The sequence below is a fragment of the Tasmannia lanceolata genome, unplaced genomic scaffold (genome assembly GCF_043159265.1).
Source record: "Tasmannia lanceolata isolate RefF3 unplaced genomic scaffold, GAP_Taslan_0.1 ptg000018l, whole genome shotgun sequence".
Taxonomy (NCBI): Eukaryota; Viridiplantae; Streptophyta; class Magnoliopsida; order Canellales; family Winteraceae; genus Tasmannia; species Tasmannia lanceolata.
Window position 1 is genome coordinate 11,379,317 of NW_027518695.1, and position 25,136 is coordinate 11,404,452.

At 37.5% G+C, this 25,136-nt stretch overlaps 3 protein-coding genes across 3 annotated transcripts; all 3 read right to left on the minus strand.

Moving 5' to 3' along the window:
- Positions 1 to 361: 361 nt before the first annotated feature.
- Positions 362 to 994, minus strand: LOC143850048 (uncharacterized). The gene has a single exon (XM_077359371.1). It carries the CDS (start codon positions 992 to 994, stop codon positions 362 to 364), a length of 633 nt encoding a protein of 210 aa, XP_077215486.1.
- Positions 995 to 3,388: 2,394 nt separating this feature from the next.
- Positions 3,389 to 12,338, minus strand: LOC143851587 (uncharacterized). The gene is made up of 7 exons (XM_077361057.1): positions 10,536 to 12,338; positions 8,717 to 8,807; positions 8,071 to 8,228; positions 7,929 to 7,980; positions 7,462 to 7,544; positions 7,227 to 7,320; positions 3,389 to 4,296 (listed from the first exon to the last, which is right to left on the minus strand). Exons 1-7 carry the CDS (start codon positions 12,141 to 12,143, stop codon positions 3,581 to 3,583), a joined length of 2,802 nt encoding a protein of 933 aa, XP_077217172.1. The 5' UTR covers positions 12,144 to 12,338; the 3' UTR covers positions 3,389 to 3,580.
- A 3,783-nt stretch (positions 12,339 to 16,121) lies between these two features.
- LOC143851322 (transcription factor SCREAM-like protein) lies at positions 16,122 to 17,949 on the minus strand. The gene is made up of 4 exons (XM_077360709.1): positions 17,756 to 17,949; positions 16,911 to 17,036; positions 16,613 to 16,783; positions 16,122 to 16,385 (listed from the first exon to the last, which is right to left on the minus strand). Exons 1-4 carry the CDS (start codon positions 17,831 to 17,833, stop codon positions 16,290 to 16,292), a joined length of 471 nt encoding a protein of 156 aa, XP_077216824.1. The 5' UTR covers positions 17,834 to 17,949; the 3' UTR covers positions 16,122 to 16,289.
- Between the last annotated feature and the right edge of the window lie 7,187 nt (positions 17,950 to 25,136).

Genomic DNA, 25,136 nt, shown 5'->3' on the forward strand with positions numbered 1-25,136 from the left:
TTGTTTTCAGAAAACAAAAAATTCCATGAACTTCTATAGAACTATGGCTGTTCTTACTAGTTGACCTCTTACCCAATTAAGTTCTATTTCTACTTTAATTTCATGAAATTTCAGTTCCAAAATACAAAGAAAAAGAAGCAGTCACTAACCAAAACCTCTATAACTAACAACTCATTCAGAGCACCTTCATTGGAAAACATCTTTTACATTCACACAAACATCGACTTTATTATTCTAAGATCAACAACACTTGCTACCGTTTCAATTTTATGGTAACTGAGTCACTAACCATGCAATTTACACCCCAAACATGAACTAGTATATCCAAAAGGTTCTAAGAAAATGTTGAAAATGAAAACCTCTAGACAGGTACTTGTCTAGATCCATGGCCGATGATGGACAACAAGGCGTTCTTCATGACATCCATCGAGTAGCAGCCTCGGTGCCCACCGGCATTGTGACGACTGACCCCGAAACACAAAGGCGAAGTTGGTGATCCGATGGCCTGATCTTCGTCCCCCACCCTAGACGCAAATGACGACATGGGGCTCGCGAAATGCTTATGACCACGGATGTTCGAAACGCTAGCAGGTGATTGGGATGATGACGTTGACAATGACCATGATGATGATGCGGATGAGGAAGAGGAGATAGATGATTTTGATGATAGAAGGGGTTTTCTTGGAGTTAGCCTAGGGAATATGTTATTCAAAGTCTTGGATATTGAGGGCTTTTTTGTGGGATTTTTCTTGCAATTGAAGAGGTAGGAAGGAGGAGGGGTGAGAGGAGGTAGGGTGGTGGAAGAGACTGGAGTTTTAGGTGTGCCTGGTTGAGATTCCCATCTGAATGGGACTGCCCCACTTGCAACTCCATAGTAGACTCTGAATGAGTAGTTAGTCATAGAGCTTTCCTTGGACAGTATCCTTCTGTAGAACTTGTCATCTTGCTTAATTTGGAGGGGGTTTGGGGAATGATCAGGGCTGCTTCTGAGCATCTTGGCTTGGAAGCAACTTGGCTTTGAGTTGGGCTTTTTGAAGAAGGACCTTCGCAACTTCTAGATCTACCTTTGTCGTCTCTTTCGGTGAGTATTAATTTGAGGCCTACACATTCGAAGTACATAATATAACAAGAAACATGGATTATTGACATTAGGATTTGTGACATAATGTGACAATAAACTTAATTTACTATATTGATGTATTTGTATGATTTTGACCATGTCCCATGATACTTCATTCTAATTAGAACTAGGGAAATTCTAGTCTTCGGGTCTTTTTTTTTTGAAATGGTAATATTATAAATGACGGAAAAACGGGAGACCTAGATGGTATGGGAGTTCCATCTAATCTAAGCCTGCATTAATTTTTCGAGTCTGAGTCTATCTTCATTTAATCTAAGCCTGCATTAATTATTATATACTTGTAAACCTTACTCAACTATCACTATAATTCATGGGCTTAATAGTATTATTGGGATCCACACCTCTGAGAGTGTGGTTTAGGTTTTGTTTGGATCCTAATATGCTTACGTGGGTCAAATCAAGCCGTTCGTCACGATGGATGGTATAGATGGGGTTGGGAACTTAAGAATGGTTGGGATAGTTAGGTTTGGAGGTTATGGTTGTGGAGTAATAAATGCAAAGGTTGTGGTCCATGAAGGTTTTTATCATTATTAATGGTGGAGATATGGGCAAAGGGACTAGTATCAATCAAACATTATGATCCTGAGAGAAAGTCACAATCAAAGCTAGAACATATCAACCTTTGAAGATTCATTACGCTCAACAGCTTAAACATGAACTCCGTGAGATGCTTGGGCATTAAAAGAACAAAGGAAAAAAGAAAGAATAATAGCAGCAGAAAAGTCTACTGATCAAATACCACCAAAATTAAAAATTAATAGTAGAAAAGTTGAGTTTTTCATGATCCTTAAAATTTTCAGAGACATGTACCAAATTAGTGACATAATTGAATCTTGTTAAGTTATTTTGATTAACAGAAAATGTGTGTGTGTGTGTGTGTGAGGAAAATGGCATTTTCGCTCCTTAAATTAGGCTTTTCCCAACCAGATCATTTTCCTTACATGATTTGCAAACTGACATGGTGGCTTGCTTCAAATTCAGTGGAATATCATTTCTAATTTTTACCAAGGGAGCTAATATTTAGACCAATTAGTGCTGTTATTTACACCCATTTCATAATTTTATTCATTTGACAACGAGAAATAATATCTCATTTCCCTTTCCTAGCATTTCCAACACCCTTTGTTTGTCTTCTCTTAAAAAAGCGAAGACATTTTTAAGAAGAAAATCTTGCAAGTGGTGGCCTCTACAAGAATCTTGGGTTTTACTATCACTCAGTAAAAGTTATATTTCTGCCGGTATAATTTACCTAGACATACATTAACAAAAATGGATATTTTTGTCCGTTAATGCCGTCCATTCGGATTTTGTGGTTATGTCTGGTTAAAAGTTCGAACTTTAAGATATAGATTGGACTCTGATTCAGATCCAATTGCTGTGCCCAAATCCTGTCCATTTAATGTTCGGATCCATAGGACAGTCTGGGTCTATTGACACCCCTGATTAAAGGGCAATGATTTTTTCGCTCCCACTGTAGGATACTAGGATTAGGGGTGCAACTCGGGTCGGGTTGGGTCGGGCTGAGGCCAACCCTAACCCAACCCAAGAATGCATTCCCTCAACCCTAACCCAACCCAACCCAACCCGAGCCTCGGGTTGAAGATGGTCAACCCTAACCCAATCCGCCTCCAAATCGGGTCGGGTTGAGTCGGGTTGGGTTCGGATTCATCTAGGACCAAACAAAAAAATACAAGAAAGAAAAACATAATCCTGAGAAAATCATGATAAAATTAGAGGACGGAGGTCGGGTTGCCAAGACCTCAACCCTAACCCAACCCGAATTTAAATCGGGTTGGCTTTTCCCAACCCAACCCAAGCCAAAATCAGGTTGAACCCATCCGGTTTGGGTTGAGCCAGACCCAAGTTGCACTTCTATGTAGGATAATGCGCCTGTCTTTCCTTCTTTTAGGTACAGAGTGAGAAAACGCAAAAAGATCCAAAAAATTCCGACCCGTAAAGCCTGTTTCCCGATATTCACCTATTTTGACTAAAAAAATGAGATTCTCCGGATCAATCACTGCCAAATATTCTCACTAATCTTTGTAGGACAAGAATGAGAAGCGTTGCCAAACATGCCCTAGGATTACACACAAAATGCACTTAGAATGCAATCAGTTTGCACACCAAAGTGGACCCCACAATTACTTTATATCAATTTATGAAGGATTAAAGGTTAATAAATCCATCTACATTTCAAGATATTGACCTTCATCCTTGTTTAATATGGTTACTGGCAGATACTCTCAATGGCAAAAAGACTGAACCTATATAATATACAAATTAGGTATAGCAAGCCAGCATTTGGTTCCCATGAGTGAGCTCTATCACTTGTGTAAGAGAATATATCTTACATTGCCTATACAATCCACCCCATGCATGTAGGATGGAAGCTTCAAGTCCAAAAACTTAGCCATCTTCTCCCTGAATGTGGTTGGATGTCTAGTGAGGATGTTGGCTTCCAAAGAGGTTGCTTTGGCGGCTAAGATGAAGGGGCAATCCAAAATTTTGGTATATTCTAATCTCCCCACCGAGCCCGGCGGTCACAATGACCAGACCCCATGCAGTTGCAGCATGGATACCATTATTACTTCCTGTGCTTTTCCCATCGTACCACCGCCAAGATGATGTTGAAGAATTCGCAGATGTAAAAAGAGAGGATGAACCGATCGACCTAGAAGGAGAAATGGATGCAAATGATGAGCCATCAAACCCAGAATCCGAACGTGATGGACAAGGCCACGTGCGCTCTGAGAAACTCTTCTTAGGAGGAGGTGGGAAATTTCTCCTGCTACTAATGCTGCTTCTACTGTCGCTCATGAACATACCTTCAAGGGTGGGAGGTGGTTGTGAATTGTGAAATCTCATACTTGGTTGTTGGTGATGACTCTGATTGTGCCCTCTAGATTGTGATGGCGAGGGGAGTGGTTCGTACTTGCTACAACTTCCAGGCCATGGGATTGCGACCGATACATCTCTACAGTGAAAATGCTCGTGAGATCGAGTGGTAATTAAACCTTTGTTTTTCCCAGTACCACCCATATTGCGTAATTCTTCACGCTTCCATACGTAAACCTGAGAATCTTCGCTTGCACAGACAACATATCTCCCATCAGGAGTGAATGATGCTGATATTTGACTGCTTGTGTTCCGAAAACCTGTCAAACCACAAGCATAAGTAATGGTTAGCAAATAGTAAACACTCGTATGCAGGGAGATATTAATGTGAATATGAGCGCATTTCATCCACGCAAACACCATAGTCGTCTCAAATATCCAATAGAAATTGACAATGATGAACAAAAATGATAAACTTGCCACGTTTGAAGGGAAGCGTCTGTACATGAAACCAGGAATTCCTTGTAGAATGATGATTAGATAGATCTCATTTAAAGCATGCAAGAGATTAATGAACAAAACATCAACTAAATAGAAGAAAAAGGAAATTTAAGAGAATCACATAATTGCCAATCAAGCTTCATAAATGTATTTTGCCTCTTCACTACGGTTCATTAACATCCATCCACCCAATTGCGCATAGTCAAACACTTGGCATCACCAATTTAGGTCCTTGGCATGACATAAGATGATATCGACTCTTTCCCATGTAGATGCATGCCTTGGCGTATTTTTTCCATTCCTCGGCACCCTTGGTGGCCAATATAGCATTGAACTCCCTGGAGACTCCCTAGGATGTCTCCTAGGTAACTATTGCATGTCTGCTTATGTGATATCTTGTCCCCTCCTTATAACTTCCAAACTAAAATCCACAAAAATGGTGGAATTTTGCTTGAAATTTCTTGGAAATAGTGCCCTCTCTCTCCCTCTCCCCTCTCTATATTGGTAATGACCATAGTTACCAGAAACTCTTAGGGTGGGTGGGAAACCCGTTTCCCCTAAAACGCGTTTCTCGTGGGTGGGAAACTCATTTCCCCTAAAACGAGGGAAACACGTTTCGGAAACGTTTCCAAAATATGATAAAAAATTGGAGAAATGTTTCTGAAACACATGGAAAACTTATGTAAATAAGTGTAAACACGTGATAAACATATGCAACACTCGTAAAAAATACATATGAAATGTGTAGGAATATGTGTGGAACTTACGAAAATCATTTTGGAAAAAACAAATCATTTCCTAAGACGTTTCTCATACGATTTTCTATTGTTTCTCGTTTCTCATTTCTCCTGTATTTTTTTCATGCGTTTCCCGTTTCCGTTTCACGTTTCGTTTCCTGAATTTGTTTCCCACCCTAGTAACTATGGTAATGACACCCCCTACATATACTGCTACTCTATGAGTCTGCCACGCAACCACACTACTTAACACTATTCTCCGAGGTAATTCCAGGCTAATTCTCCTCCATGTTGACCACTTCATTACTCTCTGAGTCTAATCCACCTCCAATTCTCCCAATCTGCAAATTCACTCGGCTTCCTTTCTGTCTTTGAATTCAAAAATTAGTGTTACTTGATTGAATGGCTTTTCCCTTAAACTTTTTCTGGAGCTTCCATTTGTGAGCTGCCCACTCATAGATTATTTTGAGGTAGAAAGCATAACCTTTAAGGTCCCGAATAAGAAACCTTTTCAAGTCTCTTCGGTTTGCCTACACCGCTGTGGGTTGGTGATGACTACCGTTCCTTTCCCCGAAGCGATATTTTTGCAAAACAAGTTTCCCCAATATTGGCACCCTTCCTTCCATCTCACAAGATTCTGTTGGTTGCTTTATCCATTTCCATAGAGCTACTCGCATTCCTGGCTCGAAATCCTTGATCATCTACCAATCGCCCTATCCTGTTAATACATATCTCCATGTCCAATTTCGTCCAGAGCTTGGCACATACCTTGTAACTGTTCCTGAACCTGTAAGTTAGGGAACTTGCACTTTGAGCGACTCCAATCACCCCTATTCTAAGATCTCCTAATTCTTTTAATCCTATTTTCCCTCTTTTGGTGCCTTGAAAGAAATTTTTCCCAACTAGCAATGTCTTCCACTTAACATTCAGTCACATTACTCGAAACTACATAGGGAAAAAAAGGAACCTTGAGAAAGCAAGCTTTAATGGCAGGGAAAATCTCCTAGAAATCGAAGAAGCTTTCAGGGCATGTTCCCATTTCTTGAATCAAATATCAGACTTCCCATAACAATCCATAAGAAGATAATAGATCCATGAATAAATCATTTCATCTGCTGTTTCAGTGCCTGCTCTTTTATTAACAGCGCCTTCATCTCAGGTGAAGGAGAATGGATTTCACATGTTCTCAACAGAATGCAACGGTTGAAATTTATAGTTAAATCTTTTAACTATTGTTGCATTCTAGTATGTGTTCCCTAGATCAAGTCAGGACAACTCATTGTAGATGCTTTTTGCCTAAATAATACCAACAGATTGAAATGTTACGCTTCCTACATGTCGTCATCTCCATCCTATAACAAAATTCCTTATAACACTTTGCATCTCCATATTACTAACGATTCTTCTTCACGAGTCATGACTAAGTGTTTCACCTGTCATCATCCTCCGATCTTCCAACTTTTACAAGTGTTTTTCAGAGTTCTCTTAAAGCTTGCCCTTCTCCACAGCACTAAGACATTCCATAGTCTATCCACAAAATGATATGCTTCAAAGCTACTGATTTGAGTTACGAGAGGCCCGCATAACAATTTTGCAAGTTGAAAGTTATCTCTCCACTAAAAACTGATTTAATACTTGATAATAATAATCCACTACGACAATACATCTTTATCTCTAATAAAAGTATATTTTAGAAATCAATACTTGAACTTAAATAGATTAACGCAAGGTTAAAAGCTACATTATTGACTGGATTATTAGAAGTTAAAACCCTATGTGACTAGGGAGGTTTAAGAAAATCACATTGTAGTCCCCTTCATCAAATGATGACATTATAATTTTGCTAAAATCATAAACAATAGATAACAACAAGCATAATTGTTGTGGAATTTGGACATAATCTCCGTATTCGGATTTTTGCCATAAAAAAGACTAGAGGTCTATAAAAACCTAGAAACTAAGATATTGAATTCCAGATGCTCTGTTTACTCATGATAGACATAAGTTGATACCTCTGAATTTCTGAATAAGATCGATGCCATTGAAGACTCGGATCTGCGAATCAGCAGATGTAATCAACACTTCTGATGGGTTCCCTGGGGCAAACTGTTGAATGATGAATTAGAAATCTTGCACATAAATGTCACAGTTTTAAATTCCAGGTGAGCAAGACAAATAAATTTATTCAAGGATGGAATACAATCAAGAATTTGTGAAGAACAACATAAAAGAGCGTAAATAGAACACCTGGAACCCAGTAATCTTCTTTGCATTGGACTTCTTTTTCTTGCTGTGGATGTCTATTTGGCCTTCCTGATTAAGCTTGCATTCTGAGTAGTCATAAAAAATGGACATGAATATGTAACAGAAGTTACTTCAAATCTGACCAATAAAATGAGTCAACAAGGAGGTAAAACAAATATCAAACTATCAACCCTCATACATCAACCATCATTAGAGAGATAAAAATGTTTTTGAAGTCAAACGTCTCAAGCAAAAAGTTTTAATAACAGGACTTCCATGCTTCGGTAAATTACGTTCAAAAAAGGAGCTTGAAAGATAGTTTAACAAATACCAAAATTATAGAGAAGGAATTTTTTTATTTTGCCAGACGTTTGAATAAATTGAAGTCAGTAAATATTCAAGTAGAACCAGGAGTCTAGATTTCACAGAAATCACAGAAATCAGTGGGTGAATTTTGAAAAGGTGCATACCTGTTGTGTTGTATAAACGACAATTCCCTTTATGTGAACCGACTAAGGCACCCTTCAAAGCAAATATAAACCTCATTACCTAATAATGAAAAAAAATTGATGATGGAAAGCAAAATTGGAATCTAAAGGAGCATTGCTGCACCTGGCCATCAGGAGTGTAGCATGCGGCAGTAACCATTTCATGCAGATCACTCCAATCAACAACATGCCGATCCGGTATACTCCATATGCGGACCTTTGCATCAAGGGACCCACTAATGAAGTATCTATCGTCTATTGGATTGAATTGGATGCAAGTTACTGCAAAACGGAGTAAAAAAAATGGTAAATTAAACATAACAATGGAATTGTGCTCAAGTAAAACCAAACTAGTGTGTAAGTCCCCATGATTATAACATTAAAGCCTTAGATGTGTTAGGTATTTGCTAGGGACCATCGCAGAAGGCATTTCTCAGAACAGCTGTTGCATGAGCCTCATAGGCCCAGATTTTGGCTTATTCATTTAATTCATCTGAGGTGACTGCTCTCTCATACAACAGCCGTTCTGAGAAATGCCTTCTGCGATGGGTGGTACTGTTTTGTTCCTCTCCAACCGACGAGTGGGAAACAAGTCTAATTAGACTAGGCAGTACCTTGACTAATATTTTTATAGATAGACAGATACATACATAACACTGCATGACATGAAAAATAGAGTGAATGGAATAAGCATGGTCAATAATGCATTCTTTATTCAATGCAATCAAGAAATCACTGAGATATGGAAAGTTGAAGAAAAAAGGTCTCACCATAATCATTGTGTGCAAACAGCTTTAGACAAGTCTTGCTTTCCATGTCCCATAGTCTCACAGTTTTGTCCATTGAGGAGGAAAGCAAATGCTGCAAATACATAATAGTTAATTATTAGGTTTACCACTGTATTATGATCTTAAAAGTTTGAAAACCCATATATTAGAAAAATAATCAAAGATCCTTTATAACAAACTTGATACATTGAATGGAGTAGCAGCTAATTTAGCCAAAAGTTATGAACAATCTGCAGCAAGTTTTTTGTTGAATTCCTCGAGAACGGTGGTTCTTAAAGATAAAATGATAAAAGAACAGTTGTACTAAAAGAATAAAATTAGAAGAATCACTTTATATATGGAATTAGTAAGAAACTAAGGATCTTGTCTGTAACAGAGGTTCTCCAATCTTTCCTTTCTTGATGCATCATTGCTAAGTTTTTTGAAGTTAATGGGCATTTGTGATAAGACTTGATCCCCGTGGAGTTAACTTAGATGATGATTCCAATTTCAATTTGGGAAGTGTTCAACGAATGACCGAGAAAGGAAGAAAATAGTTCCTCGTCAAGAATTCAAGATGAACCTCCTAGGTGCTTTATCAAACTCGACCTTGATGTGAGTTCGGTTAGGTGAGTTGGGGCTTAATGCTTGGAGTGGTTTTTAGAGACAATAGAGTGTTGAAGATTATCGAATTTCTAAGACTAGGGGCATTCAAGTTATTTTACCTAATGCTGGATAAAACTCGATGTAACTAATACTTTGAATTAGTGAAGTTATGAATAGAGTTTAGATGCATACTTCTTTCCAATCTTCTATACACTTCTATGGATGATCATCATCAAGAGATTCTTTACATGTATCAGACGAGAGATTTCAAAATCAAGATCCAATGGCCTTCGCCACGACCAAGGTACTCTTTTCTGTTCCTTCCATCCCTATCATTCTTGTATTTTATTCTTACTAGCATTCCTATCCTTCGTTCTTCCTTTCCTTTATTCTTTATTCCTATCAAAACCATAGCATCATATCTCCCCTCCTCTACATCTTTTATTCAAAGAGGTCAAAATCCTTGCATCTTCTCCTTTAAATCCACAAACACTAGCGTTTGCTCTCTTTTCCACCCCTAAAATCCCACAAATTTCTTCTTTAGTTGCTAAGTTGATCATAACTTAAGTGACATGCAATGTAGCAACTCTCTATTTCCTCTATAAAAACATAAGAAAATCCCAATTAATTTTCACATAAGTAGGTTCATTTTAGCATACAACTATAACTTAAAATGGGTTTTACTTATCCTACCAACCAACTAATTTTCATCAACTAAGTTCTCAAAGGTTGCAGACAGATTCTCAAAGAGCTACACCTAAGACCTCAGTCACACATCCTCTGCTGCAACAAGAAGAGTGGGATCAAATTGTTGTAGGTCGTAGAATCCAGTTTTCAGGCAAGGACCAAGCAAGTAGGTTGGTAGTGGGAGTGGCATCTAATTAGAAGATATACGCAAGAACAGGCCCTACAGTTTCAAATTCTCAGTAAGATATTGTTTTTTCTACAATAATTCCATAACAATCATATCCCAGCTTTACCACTCAAACACGAAATCGTAAGAAAAGATTGAAGAACGGGGAGCATATTTCAATTTGACCATCGAAATGTAAAACCAACATGAATAGTATTAAAGGAATTTCACCTTCGCATCAAACTAACCATATGCTTGAGTTCTAGGATAAAAAAGAAGTGAATTCCATAGCGCAGTAAACAAGCAAAAAGTTGAAGGAAAAAGCTTGTAGCGTAGAATGGGGTGGTAAAATGTGGCGCAGACCTGAGATTTGGACCAAGAGAGGTCCAAGACATCATCCAGGTGACCTTGGAAAGAGCACACCGGTTTCTCAGAGAGCGAGAAGATGGTCTCAGGCATGACAACATAATCAGGAATGGAGCTCTTTCTGCTAGAAGATGAAACCTTCCCCCTTCTTTTTCTCTCCAAATGACAACTTTCACCAAGAGGAGGCCTACGATCCGGGGAACCATTAGCAATGGGGTGGTAAAGGAGGCCAGAGTTATTGCCATCTTCTGGTCTTCGTCCTGATCCAGACAACAGAGGCGTGCCACAATCATTAACTTTCCACACATGGATAACACGATCTTCCCCCGCACTCGCGAGGTAACGAGCATCATGGCTAAATTTAATGCTCCATATGGAACCTTGGTGAGCCTGAATCTCTTGGCACATGTAGAGTCCTGTAAGCTCCTTACAAGACTTCCCATGCTGGCGGACTTTCAACAAGGAGGAAGATGAACTACGGCTAGACGACCTCTCCACCATTGAATTTGAATTCTCCCTCTCCCCAACAAGTAGTCCAGTGGTCACCAAATTCGCGACCCCCTTTATATTCTTCAACCAATTCTTCCTGGTGGATGCTTTAAGGATGCTCTTAGCAATAGAAAGATTAGCAAGAGAAAGATTACCATGTTGGTAATCGTTCTTCCCGTCAGGACAAGTTCTAATATTCTCCCTCCTCATCAATTCCTTCACAATGGGAGAATACCCAACACATTGCTCAAATTCCTCCATGGTGAGCTGCCTCCCTGTCTCTAAATCACTCAACTGATTCCATGTCCCATCCTCTTTAAACTCATTCACAATAAACTCCTTCCCTGTGTCCAAATTCTTTATAGTACACAAAAATCCATTCCCACTACTTACAGACGAAAGCGTCTTCTTCTGACCATTTTCCCCATCACCTCTGCTTCTAATTCTCAACAGAGAAACACTACCAGAACCATCATTAGAAAGCAAACTACGAGAGTCACAAAGCGACGAAGGAGCAGAATGGATACGAAACAAAACCGGCGGCAAATCACTCCCAAAAATCTCTTCTCGGCGGCATTTAATGCCTTCTTCAACTACATTGGCATCGGATCTTGAACGAGAAATAACAACAACAGGACCAGATGATAAGGATGAACAAGAACCGTCCTTAAAATTTCCTCCTACTCCAAACCGCGATGGTTTAGGAGAAGCTTTAGCTTTCCCTTCAATTTTTACATTTTCTCTGTTACATTTGCTCGCGAGTCTTAGAAGCTCTTTGTGGCTTCCTAATCCCATTCCTTGTAAAAGGAGCTTGCGCCGCTCTTTAATAGACATTGGCTCTCCCATCCAAATGTGGTAGTCCTCCATGACCAGATCAGAATCACAATCCGCCTCCACATCCGATCGCCGAGGAATGAAGAAATCCGCAGGAGGAGCGACTGCGGAGGCGAATGAGATTCGACTGTCATCGAATTCATCATCGTCTTCATCATCGTCGGATCCTGAAGAGTGAGCAATGTTAACAGAGACAGAAGAGATTCGATCCAGAGATTCGAAGAATCGATCATCATCATCATCCTCAACTTCCAAACAGTCTGCCAAATCATTCTTCGTCATCCTTATTAGTCATTATTGTTCTTTCACTATCTCATTTTTTATTTTTTTTTACTGTTCTTTCTTTCATTTGGAAGCCAAACGGAGATGCGGGAAGGGGGGACGTGTTCTTCCTGTTTTGGATTTTTTTTTTTTTTTTTTTCTAATTTTGTTTGTGGTGGGAAGGAAAAGCGATATTTGGTCCAAAGTTTGGAGATATGTGGTTAACGGTATAGAGGAATTTTCTCCCCTCTTTTCTGCCAAAAATTGCAACAAACGTAAAAATGAAAATTTCAACTCAATATAACCTTTTTATTTGGCGGTTCAAAACCTCCTTTTACAGAGGTTCTTACTCTTTAAATAAGGGAGATGATTTTTTCAGCTCTGCGCCACCCGTTTAACGTGATTTGACATTAAAAAAAACGGTAAAGTCTGCCCACAATTCACTTTAAAAGGGGGGGCGCATAATCCTACAGGGGGTGAAAAAATCATCTCTCTTAAATAATTTCCACTCCATGTCTTGATAATCGCACCAACTCACCTTGTCTTTTATTATTTAACTAGCTGTCAAAGTCATTAGACTGATTACAATTAGGGGTGGCAAAATTGGCCGAACCGAAACCCAACCGAAAATTCGGTTTCGGTTGGTTAAACCAAACCGATTCATATTTCAATTCGGTAGAACCAAACCGACGATCGGTTCGGTTTGGTTCGGTCTAGACAATGATAAATGCGCCCCTTTTCATCGGTTCGGTTTGGAGGTTTAGTTCGGTTTGGACATATATATGTTCGGTTCGATTCGGTTCCGGTTTGAAGTGTAAGCATGTTTGATTCGGTTTGGTTTGGGGGTCAAACCGAACCGTAGCCACCCCAAATTACAATTCCAAATTAAAAACTCTCTTTAAGCCAATTAAAACAGAAAAGACAGGGTGAGTTAGTTCAATTATCAAAACATGGCAGTGCCAATATCAATAGCCATGATTTTTTGCTTAGTTAAAGATGAAAATAGCGGGTTTCTCATGTGTAAAGCTAAGGCGGCAATTTGGGTACAAGGATTTTATAATCTTGGATTTTACGAGCTAAAACGTGGATTTTTTAAGTTAAACCCCATATTTTACAAGCTAAAACCTGGATTTTATAAGTTAAACCCAGATTTATTAGACTGTACATTTTCAAGATTGTAAAATCCACGTTTTAGCTTATAAAATCTGGGTGTTGGCTTAAAAGATCCAGGTTTTAGCTTGTAAAATATGGGTTTCACAATCATGAATTATAAAATCCTTCTATCCAAACGGCCCCCCTAAAGGGTTTTCTTAGGCTGAAACTAGGAGTGGATCAAAGGATACCCCCAGTTCAGAACTTCAGATCGAATTCACCTCTGTCTTGGTCATGGGGCATCTGGATCCCTTTCCGAGTGCTTTTTAAATTTTACTTGTTGGGTCTAAGGTCACAATCCATTCTAAATCGGAATCAGAATGTCCTAGGTAATACTTAAGTTGTACAAGTTAAAGCTTATGATAAGGAGAGGGGAGAGGGAAAGAAACGAGAGAGAGAGAGAGAGAGAGAGAGAGAGAGAGGAGAATGGCCATCAAAACAGAAAGTGGCAATTAAATGTTTGTAGTTTTGTGTAGATTTTTAGATATATATTACAAAAATACAGCTTGTGAATAGACATAAATGAACATAAGAAGTGTATTTTCCTATGTTGGGACCCTCCAATCTTGGATGCTCTAAGTCCGGGTCACAATCCCAAATAAGTTTGGATTCTAGAATATAATCCAATGGACACAGTATCTTGTCCATTCACTTTCGGATCCATCGGACTCTCCCTAGGTCCATTGACACCCGTACATGAAACCTAGTTTTACTTATATTAAAACCCCTGATTGCTGCTTTTTATCTTTTATTGCTATATTTTTTATCCTTTCCCGCTATGTTAAAAAAAGTGGTTTGTTATTGTTATTTTATTTAAGACGGGATTTGTTGATATTGCCTCTCTCTCTCTCTCTCTCTCCAGATTTTTCTTGTTATTTTGTTAGTTTTTCTTCTTTTACAGTCTATTTGTGATTAAAAGATTAGCTTTTGTCGCTCAATTGATTATTATGTTGATTGTGTTGATCATTTCTCTTGTTTTTGAGACTGAAGAGAATTATTGTTTGCTTTTGTGACTACTGCTGAAGAAAATGCGAAGAGGCCGGATGATGAGATATTTTGTGGAGATATGAAATATATTGGATAATGCTTCCGTTGTGCGTTACAACGTCGCTTTCCATTAGACAATATTCGCCCCCACAAGTTGAACATTTTATGTGCACCAATTATCGTAAATTTGGGTCTTTTCAGTACTGTTTTGGAGTGAGTTTCTTCGGTGGGTAAGTTGTGAGTTTCAGGGTTTCGCCTAAATACTATACCCAGGCTTTGGAGAATACAGAGACTGTCGACCCATTCCTTTGGGAGTTGCTTATTACTGGAGTAGTCACAACGAACTATTATTACTTCAGGCTAGTAAAAATCAGTTGTCGACATTAACTACTCAGGTATATACGACGAGATTCTCAATATCAATGTACCATCTAAACATGCTTCTTAGTTTGCTACGTGCAATATATTAGTCTTATAATGCCCTAGCTTTTAAATAAACTGATCTAGCAAGCATTTAAATCTTTCTAATTCTTGATCGTCCTTCTTGGAGATTTCTCCAACCACGATGCTGAGACTGCTTTGATAAAATAATATTCTGGGACTAACACGATATACATGGTGCTTAATTACATGATGGAAATAGTAAACAAGAAGCTTCCTAATGACGTGGTTAGGCAAGATTTTCAATATCCACAGAGAGTGAAACCATCTTCTACTACTATGAGCAACAAGCAAAAGATAATACAAAGGGATAATTGCCAATCCCTTAACCCAATACTTAAAACACTCAAAACTAACAACGTAGAAGATTATACCAAAGATCTAACCTTTCGTTCAAGAGAAGCCCTAGCCGTCTCTCTTCTCCACATGAAAAGCTTTCTTTGTTTTTCTCCTCCCTTCTCATGGTTATACAGAAAAAATATATCAGTTTCACCTAAACCTAACTCCACTCCTAGTACAACTAGGAGAGGGCTCCAAAAAACTACTATGATAGACAAACTAGGTACCTTTAAGATAACACCCAAACCATGACACCTAGTCGCAACGTATGACCGAGGTACAAGCATGGCACCCTCCTAGCAAGGAAGTCTTCAAGTTGAACTTTGATGGTTCGAGTTTGGGGAATCCTGGGCCGAGAGAATAGGGAGTCTCCTTCATGATCACGAGGGGGAACAAGTAGGGCTTTTTCAGGTCTCATTGTTATTGCCGACTCCAACGAAGTGGAGATCAGAGTAGTGCATCAAGGAATATTTAAGGTTAGTCGACCCTAGTATTCATGATCGGGTAATAGTCAAATGCGACTCGCTTAATGTAATAAAATGGTTAAGAGTAAGTCTCTCCCATCCTTCGAGGTTTGCACAGTGGATTGATGAGATTTTGGATCGAGTGGTGGGGTCCTCCATATCTTTTCATCCTGTAAGAAGATCGATGAATAGCGAGGCTGATCGACTAGCTAGGGCATCCATGGAAACTTTCTATTTTCTCCCCCTTGATGGCTTTATGCTTTGGTTTTTAACTTTCTTGTCTTGTTCCTTTATTAGTTGTACGATCTTGATCATCTCGATCGCTGGGGTGTTCCCCAGTTTTCCTTCTTAATTAATACAATTCTTTGCCATTAAAAAAACACAATTAATATAAAAAATGTGAACACCAAATATTTTTTTCATGTTAGATTACTTATATACCACAATGTAAGTGTTATAGAAAACCTTCTAGCTAATAAATGAAATTGGGGATACAAGCATTAAGTTTTATGTTTTCCTTAATCTAGGCAACATTGTTCAAGAAAATAGAACCTGTCATGTGATTCTAATTGATGTTGGTTAGTCAATTCCAGCAATGTTGTTTACCATTCTACTATTTGGTCTGAAGTTAAGTTTATCAATAATCATGGAGAGAACTTAAATTACAAATAAAGAGGAAAACATTCTACCTTCATTTAAAAGGTTTCCACTACCCACAACAAAAAAGGAAAAAAACAAGGGAGAGAAAAGGAAAGAGAGAAAGATAATGGGAGAGAGTCTCCTATCATTCTTTGTCATTACTTCCACTGCAATTCATAATAGCTTGCAACACTGCTTGTTTGACCACTTGGGCATCCATGCTTTCAACTTGTTCTTGATTCTGCAAAATGTTTACACTTTAGTTTGCTTACTAAAACAAATCAAATATACAATGTGCATATAGATAGATTCAAATATAGAAAAACAGAGAAACATACCCCTATCAAAATTCGTATTAGATATATAAAGGGCACAGGATTAGCATAGTTCTAACCAGTAAGGATTTTCAATGATTGTGGAGAAAAAATTCATTGTGTGAGTTTGTGTGTGTGCAAATTTTCTTCTTACTTCTCCTCCCACAGCTTCTAGACGAAAGCTATCGGTACAAGAAACCTTGGCCTCGATCACGTTAAGACCCAATTCCTCAAAGGTCTCCAATATAGACACAAGCAAACCCGGGCTGCTCTTCTCTGAAAATACATTAACTAGAAAACTCTTCTCTAAGGTTTCAACAGTAACCTGTTCACAATAGACAACAAAAAAGGAAGAGGAGAAACCATGTAATCTTCTAGGTATTGGAAATAAGCAGAATAAAAAGAAACCAAAGAAGAAAAGAGAGAAAAGGAGTGGGTGATTAGTCATGTACCATAGGCAATTGATTTTGGTCACTAGGGTTTTGTGAAATTGCAATATCTTGATTCAATCTCTCAACCTTTTGCTTCAACTCTTTGATATACTTGGATGCATCCACTATAATTGATGTTTTATTGAGCTTCCAGAAAAGAAAATAGGATTAATTACAACCTACTTGAACAATTGGCTTTATAGGAATAATACAAGTTAAGGCTTCTAATTTAAGAAAATGAATAACAAAGGACATTTATTGGTTTTATTTGCATGAGTAGGGAAACAGTTCATACACATTGAACTTGTCAAAATTAGAAAGAAGTCATGTAAACTTCTTCTTTTTTTATAGAAACATGGGGTTCACAAAATTAACTGCAAAATGGGATTAGAAATGAATAAATTCTTCTCCCGAACAATCTCGTGTCATGTAAGCATTTATTTGAGCTCCGATAGTGATCCAATGTTCTCCTTTTTATCTTTCAAAGAAAGGGCTGTACATAATCGGCACAACTAATCCGTGAAATAACATTTTAAAAATAGATGAAAATAAAAGAAGGCTTAGGTGCAATTTGTTGCTACAGAAAGATGGGTGTTTGAAAATCATATAACCAAAAGCAGCTATACAGAGAAAAAGTGAAAAGAGTGAAAGAAAATAAGATATAGACAAGTACAAAAAGGTAAATGAGAAAAAAAGAAGGATAATCGGTTATCATATGTTCCTTGTGGTTTAAAATAAGAGAGAAGAAAATGTTTCAGTCAAATGATGGAAAAGGAGAAGAACAAAAACTATGGATGTGAAACAGTTTGATAGAAAAGAGGAGACCATAGCCAATGAATAAAAAGTTTCTGAAATTTAGGCATTACTGCATGAGAGTTGGTAACAGAACGAAGGAGCTGCAGCTTCTCATATAGAACAGCTCTCTTGTTCTCCCTAGACACCATAGCTCTCTCCCTAGCTCTCTCACACTCTCTTACTCTGCAACCTTGGTAGCTTCTTAAAAGAGAAGAGCCCTCAAAACTATATGATCGTCTGATTACTTGTCACATGAATGCCTCAATTACCTCACAAGAAATATAATATATGCTACACCTAATTACCAAACTACCCTAATTAGGTGAGAAAATTAATGCTATTTTGAAATTTTGGATAGTATATTTTCAACGATTCATAAAATTCTGATAGTATGTATTCAATGTTATCTGTAATTTATTTTAAAAATGAAAAATAGGAAAGTAGAGAAAAGTGCCATGAAAATAACGACCACAACAGCTAAAAAAAGCTTCTATTATTGCTGCTGTTGTTGCCACTACTAAATTACACCAATTATCCATTTAAATACTATAATACCATGCAATAGTTTTTTTTTTTTCTTTTTAATGATAAAGAACCGGGGGGGTTAATACCATGCAATAGTTGAAACTGTGAAATACATGTAATACTTAGATTTAGGGGAGACGATATCAGCACAACCATGTTTTGATATTTTCACTAACGCATCTTGTCTTTTAGTATTTAAAGAGCTGTCAAAAGGCTATTACAGTTCCCAAAAAGCTCTCAAAAGGCAAATCAAAAAGAAAAGACAAGCTGGGTCTTTGCAATTATTAAAACATGGTTGTGCTGGATGCCAATTCCCTATGTTGAGGTGTTTTTTTTTAATGGTAATTAAAGAATAGAAATTATAAAAGGAAACGCCCAACATGTATTGCCACTATGATCACGTAAAAGAATCGTTCCTATTTATAGAAATCTAATTTCTAAACTCTATCACTAGCTAAGAAATCAAGATAAACATTATCTCTAGCATCATATCTAATGCTAACTATCCAAAGAGAATAAAAACAATAGAATCGTCCTACATCATCCTGCTGGCCCAAGATTTTCCAAGCTCGACCCATCAAAGTTAAGCTTAAAGGATCCCTCCATCGGTGGTCCCATGACTGTGCGACTATTTGTCTCTGCTCCCCACTGGAGCAAACATCCTGCCACCCTCTCTATAAGTCATCCGCTAAGACGAATATAAAGCTAAGAAGGGCCTTAACCCATGCTATGGTCAACGCTATCACCTTGATGAAGAGGAATTGAGGTGTCTTAACTATGACACTAAACACCCAGGCATTTCTCTCTTTCCATAGCACCCAAATGATAGTTAGCAATGCTGCATTCCATAAGATTTTGCCTCGCCTCCGCCAGGGATTACACAACCAATTTTCCAAGAGCTCAGAAAGCTTGGCCAGAATCACCGAATCTATACCAAATCTACCAAATATATTGCTCCACACCTACCTTGTTGTTTTGCAATGAAGAAACATATGATCCACTATTTCTCATGCCTCCACACATAGGATGCAATGATCAATTATCCATATGTAGCAGTTCTGAAGATACTCCATTGTGAGAATTTTATAATAAAATGAGTTCTAATTAAGCTAAGGCACACACCCTTGGGGGATGCTTATGTTTAGGTGTTTTTGCTAATTGCTACAGTGGTTTCACTAAAATGAATTAGTTTTGGGAGCCCATGATGTAGATGTCATTGATCACAAAGGACCTGATTGTTTTAGATTTTGAGAAATGATTTTGGATACAGAACTGATTGCTCGACTCAAAAACAAACAAGGCCTAAGCCATTTCTGATTTAACTATCCCTTTAATGCCCAAATCTTGTACTGTTTGAGGGACTGGTTACTCATTCAGCATCACATGCTACGCATTGCAATGAGCTGTCTCAAAATGAAAGAAATGAAAAAACAAACAGAAAATAAAACAAAAACAAGTCGGTTAGAGTGGGAAAAATAAGAGAAGATTATGGAGATAATCTTATAGTATCAACAAGTAAGTGTAAAGATGGAGTATCTAGTCGCTCGTGTAGAAAACAACTAAATAAAAATAAGTAAATAAGGTGTGGGTGAAAAAATAACGTAAATACAAAAATGGAAAGGTGGCATTTTGCAAGAGAAGGAGAATCTAGTCTCTCTCGTGATTGATGGGGCATCGATAGCAGCGAAGAAAGCGTCAAAGGATGTTTGGCTGTGAATGCCTCCAAACTCCCTCACGGGGCGAAACACATCTCTCTCTCTCTCTCGCCCTCACACTTTTGTCCTCAATCCCTTCCATTCCACACGTGCCATGCACGTCCAAAATACCCCCTCACATACATGTTACGTTAATATTCCTCTCCCATTCTTTTTTCATCTATTTCTCTTTTCCCCAAATATCTCTTCTTCACCTTCAAAATTTTGTCAACCCCCCCCCCCCCCCCCCCTCACTACAAAGGCTTGTTATTCGATCCATTACATGCACGTAAAAACTATGTGTCAACAAAAATACAAGCAACGAGCATTCATCCAACAATCCAAACCATTAATCTCACTTCCACTTATATATGTGGATGGGTCAGACCCAAAATAAATTGATTAGTTTGGATTATGAAATTCTGTAGACCCAACCATTCAATTTCTAATAAATATGGGTGTGTTCGGCAACTATTCTAATTCTCGCAGAATAAACTGGCAGAAATGGGAGAGTCCGAATTGCTTGAAGCGACTCCGCCAAGCTTCGGAAATCTGATTCTCCCACATTTGAAGAATTGGGCATGATTTTTTTTTTTTTCCTCGTTAAACACAGAAAAGAAAAAAGAATTACAATGGAGAATGATTGCCAAAAATAAATTCCCCTAAAAATGGGGTGATCTCAGTCTAAAGAAGTCTGGAGAAAATGGACGATATCATGATTTTATTTAATTTATGGGGTTCCCTCATGTCTATTCCATTGCCCTTGTATAGCCATTGTCTCCAATACTCACGGACAAACCACGTACCCACCTATTCACATGTGTGCCTCTTTAATCATTACAACAAAACAATCTACCCATACACATACTCCTGCTCCTACCTTTGTCTCTACCCCATCTTAAAATTTATCCATTCATAGGGATTTTAGGGTCTAGGGTTGTGCTTTATCAACCAAACATAAGGTTATCTGCCAACTAATCTCACTTGGGTCATTTCAATGCTTTCAAATTATTGGGTTTACGTCTCATAATTTTTTGTCTCAACTCGTGTAGTGTCACTATTTTACGGTCTAGAGCTTTATAGGGTTTTGGAGTGGAACAATAAATTCAAATCTCGGATGCGTTCTTCCGTCTCAATTGTGGCCTTTGGTCTTTTGAGCTCCAGGATTTAAGGTTTATGAAATTACCTAAATTGTAGATTTCTTCTACAATCTCAGAGTTCCAACTAGCTCTGATATGTGCTTGAAAAATTAAAATGGGAACTATATTTCTTGTAGTAACCAGGGCAAATTTTTGATTGATTGACAAGAAAAATGGGCCCTGCCATGCGTGTAGATCGATTATGCTCTAAATGGTTAATTTATGCCGTGCCCCAAGATTAACTTCCTTGATTACATCAAAATTTGCCTCGAAAATAATGGCTCATGTGTACTAGTTCTCTCTCTCTCTCTCTCTCTACACGCCCACACTACATCAAAATTCGCCTTGAAAACAATTGTGTGTGGGTACTGGTTCTGATGCTGACGGAAATCACCAAGAATAGTTCGGTTCGTTGGCATGGAACAATTTTCTTATTTTTTAATTTGTATTTTCGTTATTTTATTTGTAGTATTTTTATAAGGCATCAAATCTTGCTCTTTTGGCCTGATTTTGGTGTTTTTAGAAAGGTTTTTCGATTGCCTATCTAAAGACCACAAGATTACTCGATTTGGACTTGATTTGGCTAAGTTATAGGCAACTAGTTTTAAGATATGGTAAGTGTCTATTACGGGATTACTATTTTAGGTAATTTTTTGTCAAGTTTTAGATATTATTTATGTTATTTAAGATGTACGGCTAAGATTAGTTGCTTAGGCCGTAAGTTAGATTTTAGAGTTTCTCTTATTATAAATAGATGTTATGAAAGTAATGTACGACTTTTGATTATTGAATGAAATTTGCCTTTAGGCTTTTAGAGAACTTTTTGGTTGCTTGGATTAACACTTGCAGGAGTATTTTCTAGTTTCACTCTGAGAAATTCGACTTCAACGGGATTGAAGTAAATCACATCCCCTTCGACGGTGATCAAAGTATTTTATTCCTTACGACGGTGTTCGAAGGGCCCCTTTTTCATTTATTTTATCAATCTTGCATCTGCTGCTGCGCCACGAAGAGCGTCTAGATTTTTAGACTGCATCAGTTGGTATCAGAGCTGACTCCTTCCTTGGGTTGAAGAAAAAGTTAGGTAGCAAAGTTTGCGTAGATTCGTGATGGCTACAGTTTATCTTCTATCACTTCAGAGAAGAGTTGCCGAATGCCAAGATTGGGAGGTAACACCAGACTTAAAATCGTTTTATTATTACTTTGAGCATAGAATCATATAAAATTAGGAATCCCCACCAATATATGATGAATATTCAGAAGACGAATTTTTAATCGTTGGTAAAAGTTCAGTTGATGACCAATTTATTTTCTATAGTGATGACGTGATTAGTGAATCACTTGAAGCAATAATTGATGCGCCCTATGAAATCTTTAATGGAGAAACAAGAGAAAATGGATGTGACAACATATTAGGTGAATTATTGGAGATTGAAGAAATGGGCGAATGAAAAAATATTATATCAATTTCTTCGTCAAATTATATTGATCCGTTTTTATTGGATGTTGTGCCGAAATCTACAGTGAATATTTATGAATTCAAGTCGGTTCAAGTTCAAGATAGATTATATTTTCCTCTTTGGAATTATGAAGCAATATTTGATCTTCTACAGATTCAATTGATGAATGTTCTTCGATACTTTAAAACTCTAGGATGAGTTTTTTTTAACTAGATGAGTATGATGCGGATGGAAATCACCAAGAATAGTTCGGTTCGTTAGCATGGAACAATTTTCTTATTTTTTAATTTGTATTTTCGTTATTTTATTGTAGTATTTTTTAGGGCATCAAATCTTGTTTTTTTTTTTGCCTGATTTTGGTGTTTTTAGAAAGGTTTTTCGATTACCTATCTAAAGAGCCCAAGATTACGCAATTTGGACTTGATTTGGCTAAGTTATAGGTAGTTTTAGGATATGGTAAGTGTCTCTTACGTGATTACTATTTTAGGTAAGTTTTAATCAAGTTTTAGGTATTATTTATGTTATTTTAGATGGACGGCTAAGATTAGTTGCTTAAGCCGTAAGTTAGATTTTAGAGTTTCTCTTATTATAAATAGATGTTATGAAAGTAATGTAATCGACTTTGGATTATTGAATGAAATTTGCCTTTAGGCTTTTTGAGTTCTTTTGAGAACTTTTTTGTTGCTTGGATTAGCACCTGCAAGAGTATTTTCTAGTTTCGCTTTGAGAAACTCAACTTCGATGGGATTGAAGTAAATCACATCCCCTTTGACGGTGATCGAAGAATTCTTATTCCCTACGACAGTGTTCGAAGGGCCCCTTTTTCATTTATTTTATCAATCTTGCATCCGCTGCTGCGCCACGAAAAGCGTTCAGATTTTTGGACCGCAGTAGGTTCTATATTTATGGATTTACTATACGGCATTTCAAGGCATACTTTTTGCATGAATGAATAGCCAAATTCCCTAGAAAATCCCTTACATTATATTATATGTGATTGGCTAGGGGCCATCGTATAAGGCATGCGAGAGCAGGCACATAGGCTCATATTTTGACTTATTCTTTTAATTCAACTGAGGTGGCTGCTCTCTGATGCAACAGGCCATCCGCGAAATGCCTTCTGCGTTGGACGCTAGCAAATCCCTAAAATAAAAGGGAACTGACCCCAATTAGTGTAATTCAACATGGAATGCAGTTGATTTCGTTTCATTGTTTCTAGGGGTTTCCATACACTTCACTGCGCTAATAGGATCATTATCACCTCTCTCTCAAACGTCTCTCTCTCTCTCTCTCTCTCAAACGTCTCTCTCTCAGACGATGCTTTGACTTGTTCGCTGTATAGACTTCAATTTTTACTTTATTGATGCCTGGGTTAGTGAGTAAGTTATTATAAAATAATTAAAGGAGCCACTATAGACAACCTTCAAGTGTGTTTTTTTCGTAGGTAAGCTGGGATTGAACCACCGACCTCCATGTTGAAGAACAGAGCCTTGGCTCAATCCCAACTTAAAGTTAGGCATGGCACATAGTCTGTTTGTCCTATATGTACAAAATAAAGAAAAAAAAAAGGTCAAATAAGACAAAATTGCAGGTGGAAAATGAAAAAATATATTGGGTTTCAATTAATTAAGATCTATAATATTATATCAACATCTAATCTGATTTATGTTGCATAATGCAGAGCTGTGCGCATTTCCATGGACCCATTTTCCAAATCACATAAAAAATAAAAGCATTGCTTAGACAATTTTTCGTGATATATTTCATAATTTATACTATAATTAAGGAAAAAGTAAATGAAATATCCTCATAGAAAATGTAGAAGAAACCACTTCAAAAAAAAAAATAATAATAATAATAATTTAGAAGATGTTCACTGAATCTTTTTCATGTTAATAGAGAAGCCATAATACATAGTTATGGCTTTTATCAACTAATTAATCCGGTTATTTTTTCTAGGGCGATGATATTTTCAACCCCCCCTTTCTATCATGATTTGACGTCAAAAAGTGTTAAAGTTGCCCACTGTTCACGTTATAAGGGGGGCGGATGCATACTGAAGAGGGGTGAAAATTATCATCTCCCTTTTTCTGTTACTACAATTTCTATTAATTACCATGCCTCCCAATATAATTGGTTTACTGTGTTTCATTTAATGTAACTTATATAAGATAGTTATGGGTTTCATCTGACTTACTTGATAAGGTCACGTGAGTTGTACATTGGGGAAGTACATTCACATGCAAATGTGTCGATGAAAACAAAACTAATTAAAGTAAAAAGTGGAGAGATGAAGGCCTTGTTTTAAGTGGGAACAGCAAAATTTCTCATAGGTACAACCAAAAACATATAAGAAAGGATAAGACAGACACCAAGACAAGAATTCTTTATGAAAATACTAGTAGAGGGGGTTGGGCCTGTAGCTCAATGGTCTGAGGCTTTGTTTCTCAACCTTGAAGTGGCAGGTTCGAACCCAGCTTACCTAACAAAAAAATACTATTAAGGTGATAAAAAAAAAAGTGTGCGTGAATTCCTACAAAATTTAAAAAATCAATTTGAAATTGACCAAATCTTGGGTCAATTTCACCATCTTCTTTATTTTCTAAACATGATCCCATTTTAGAGGTGTTTTCC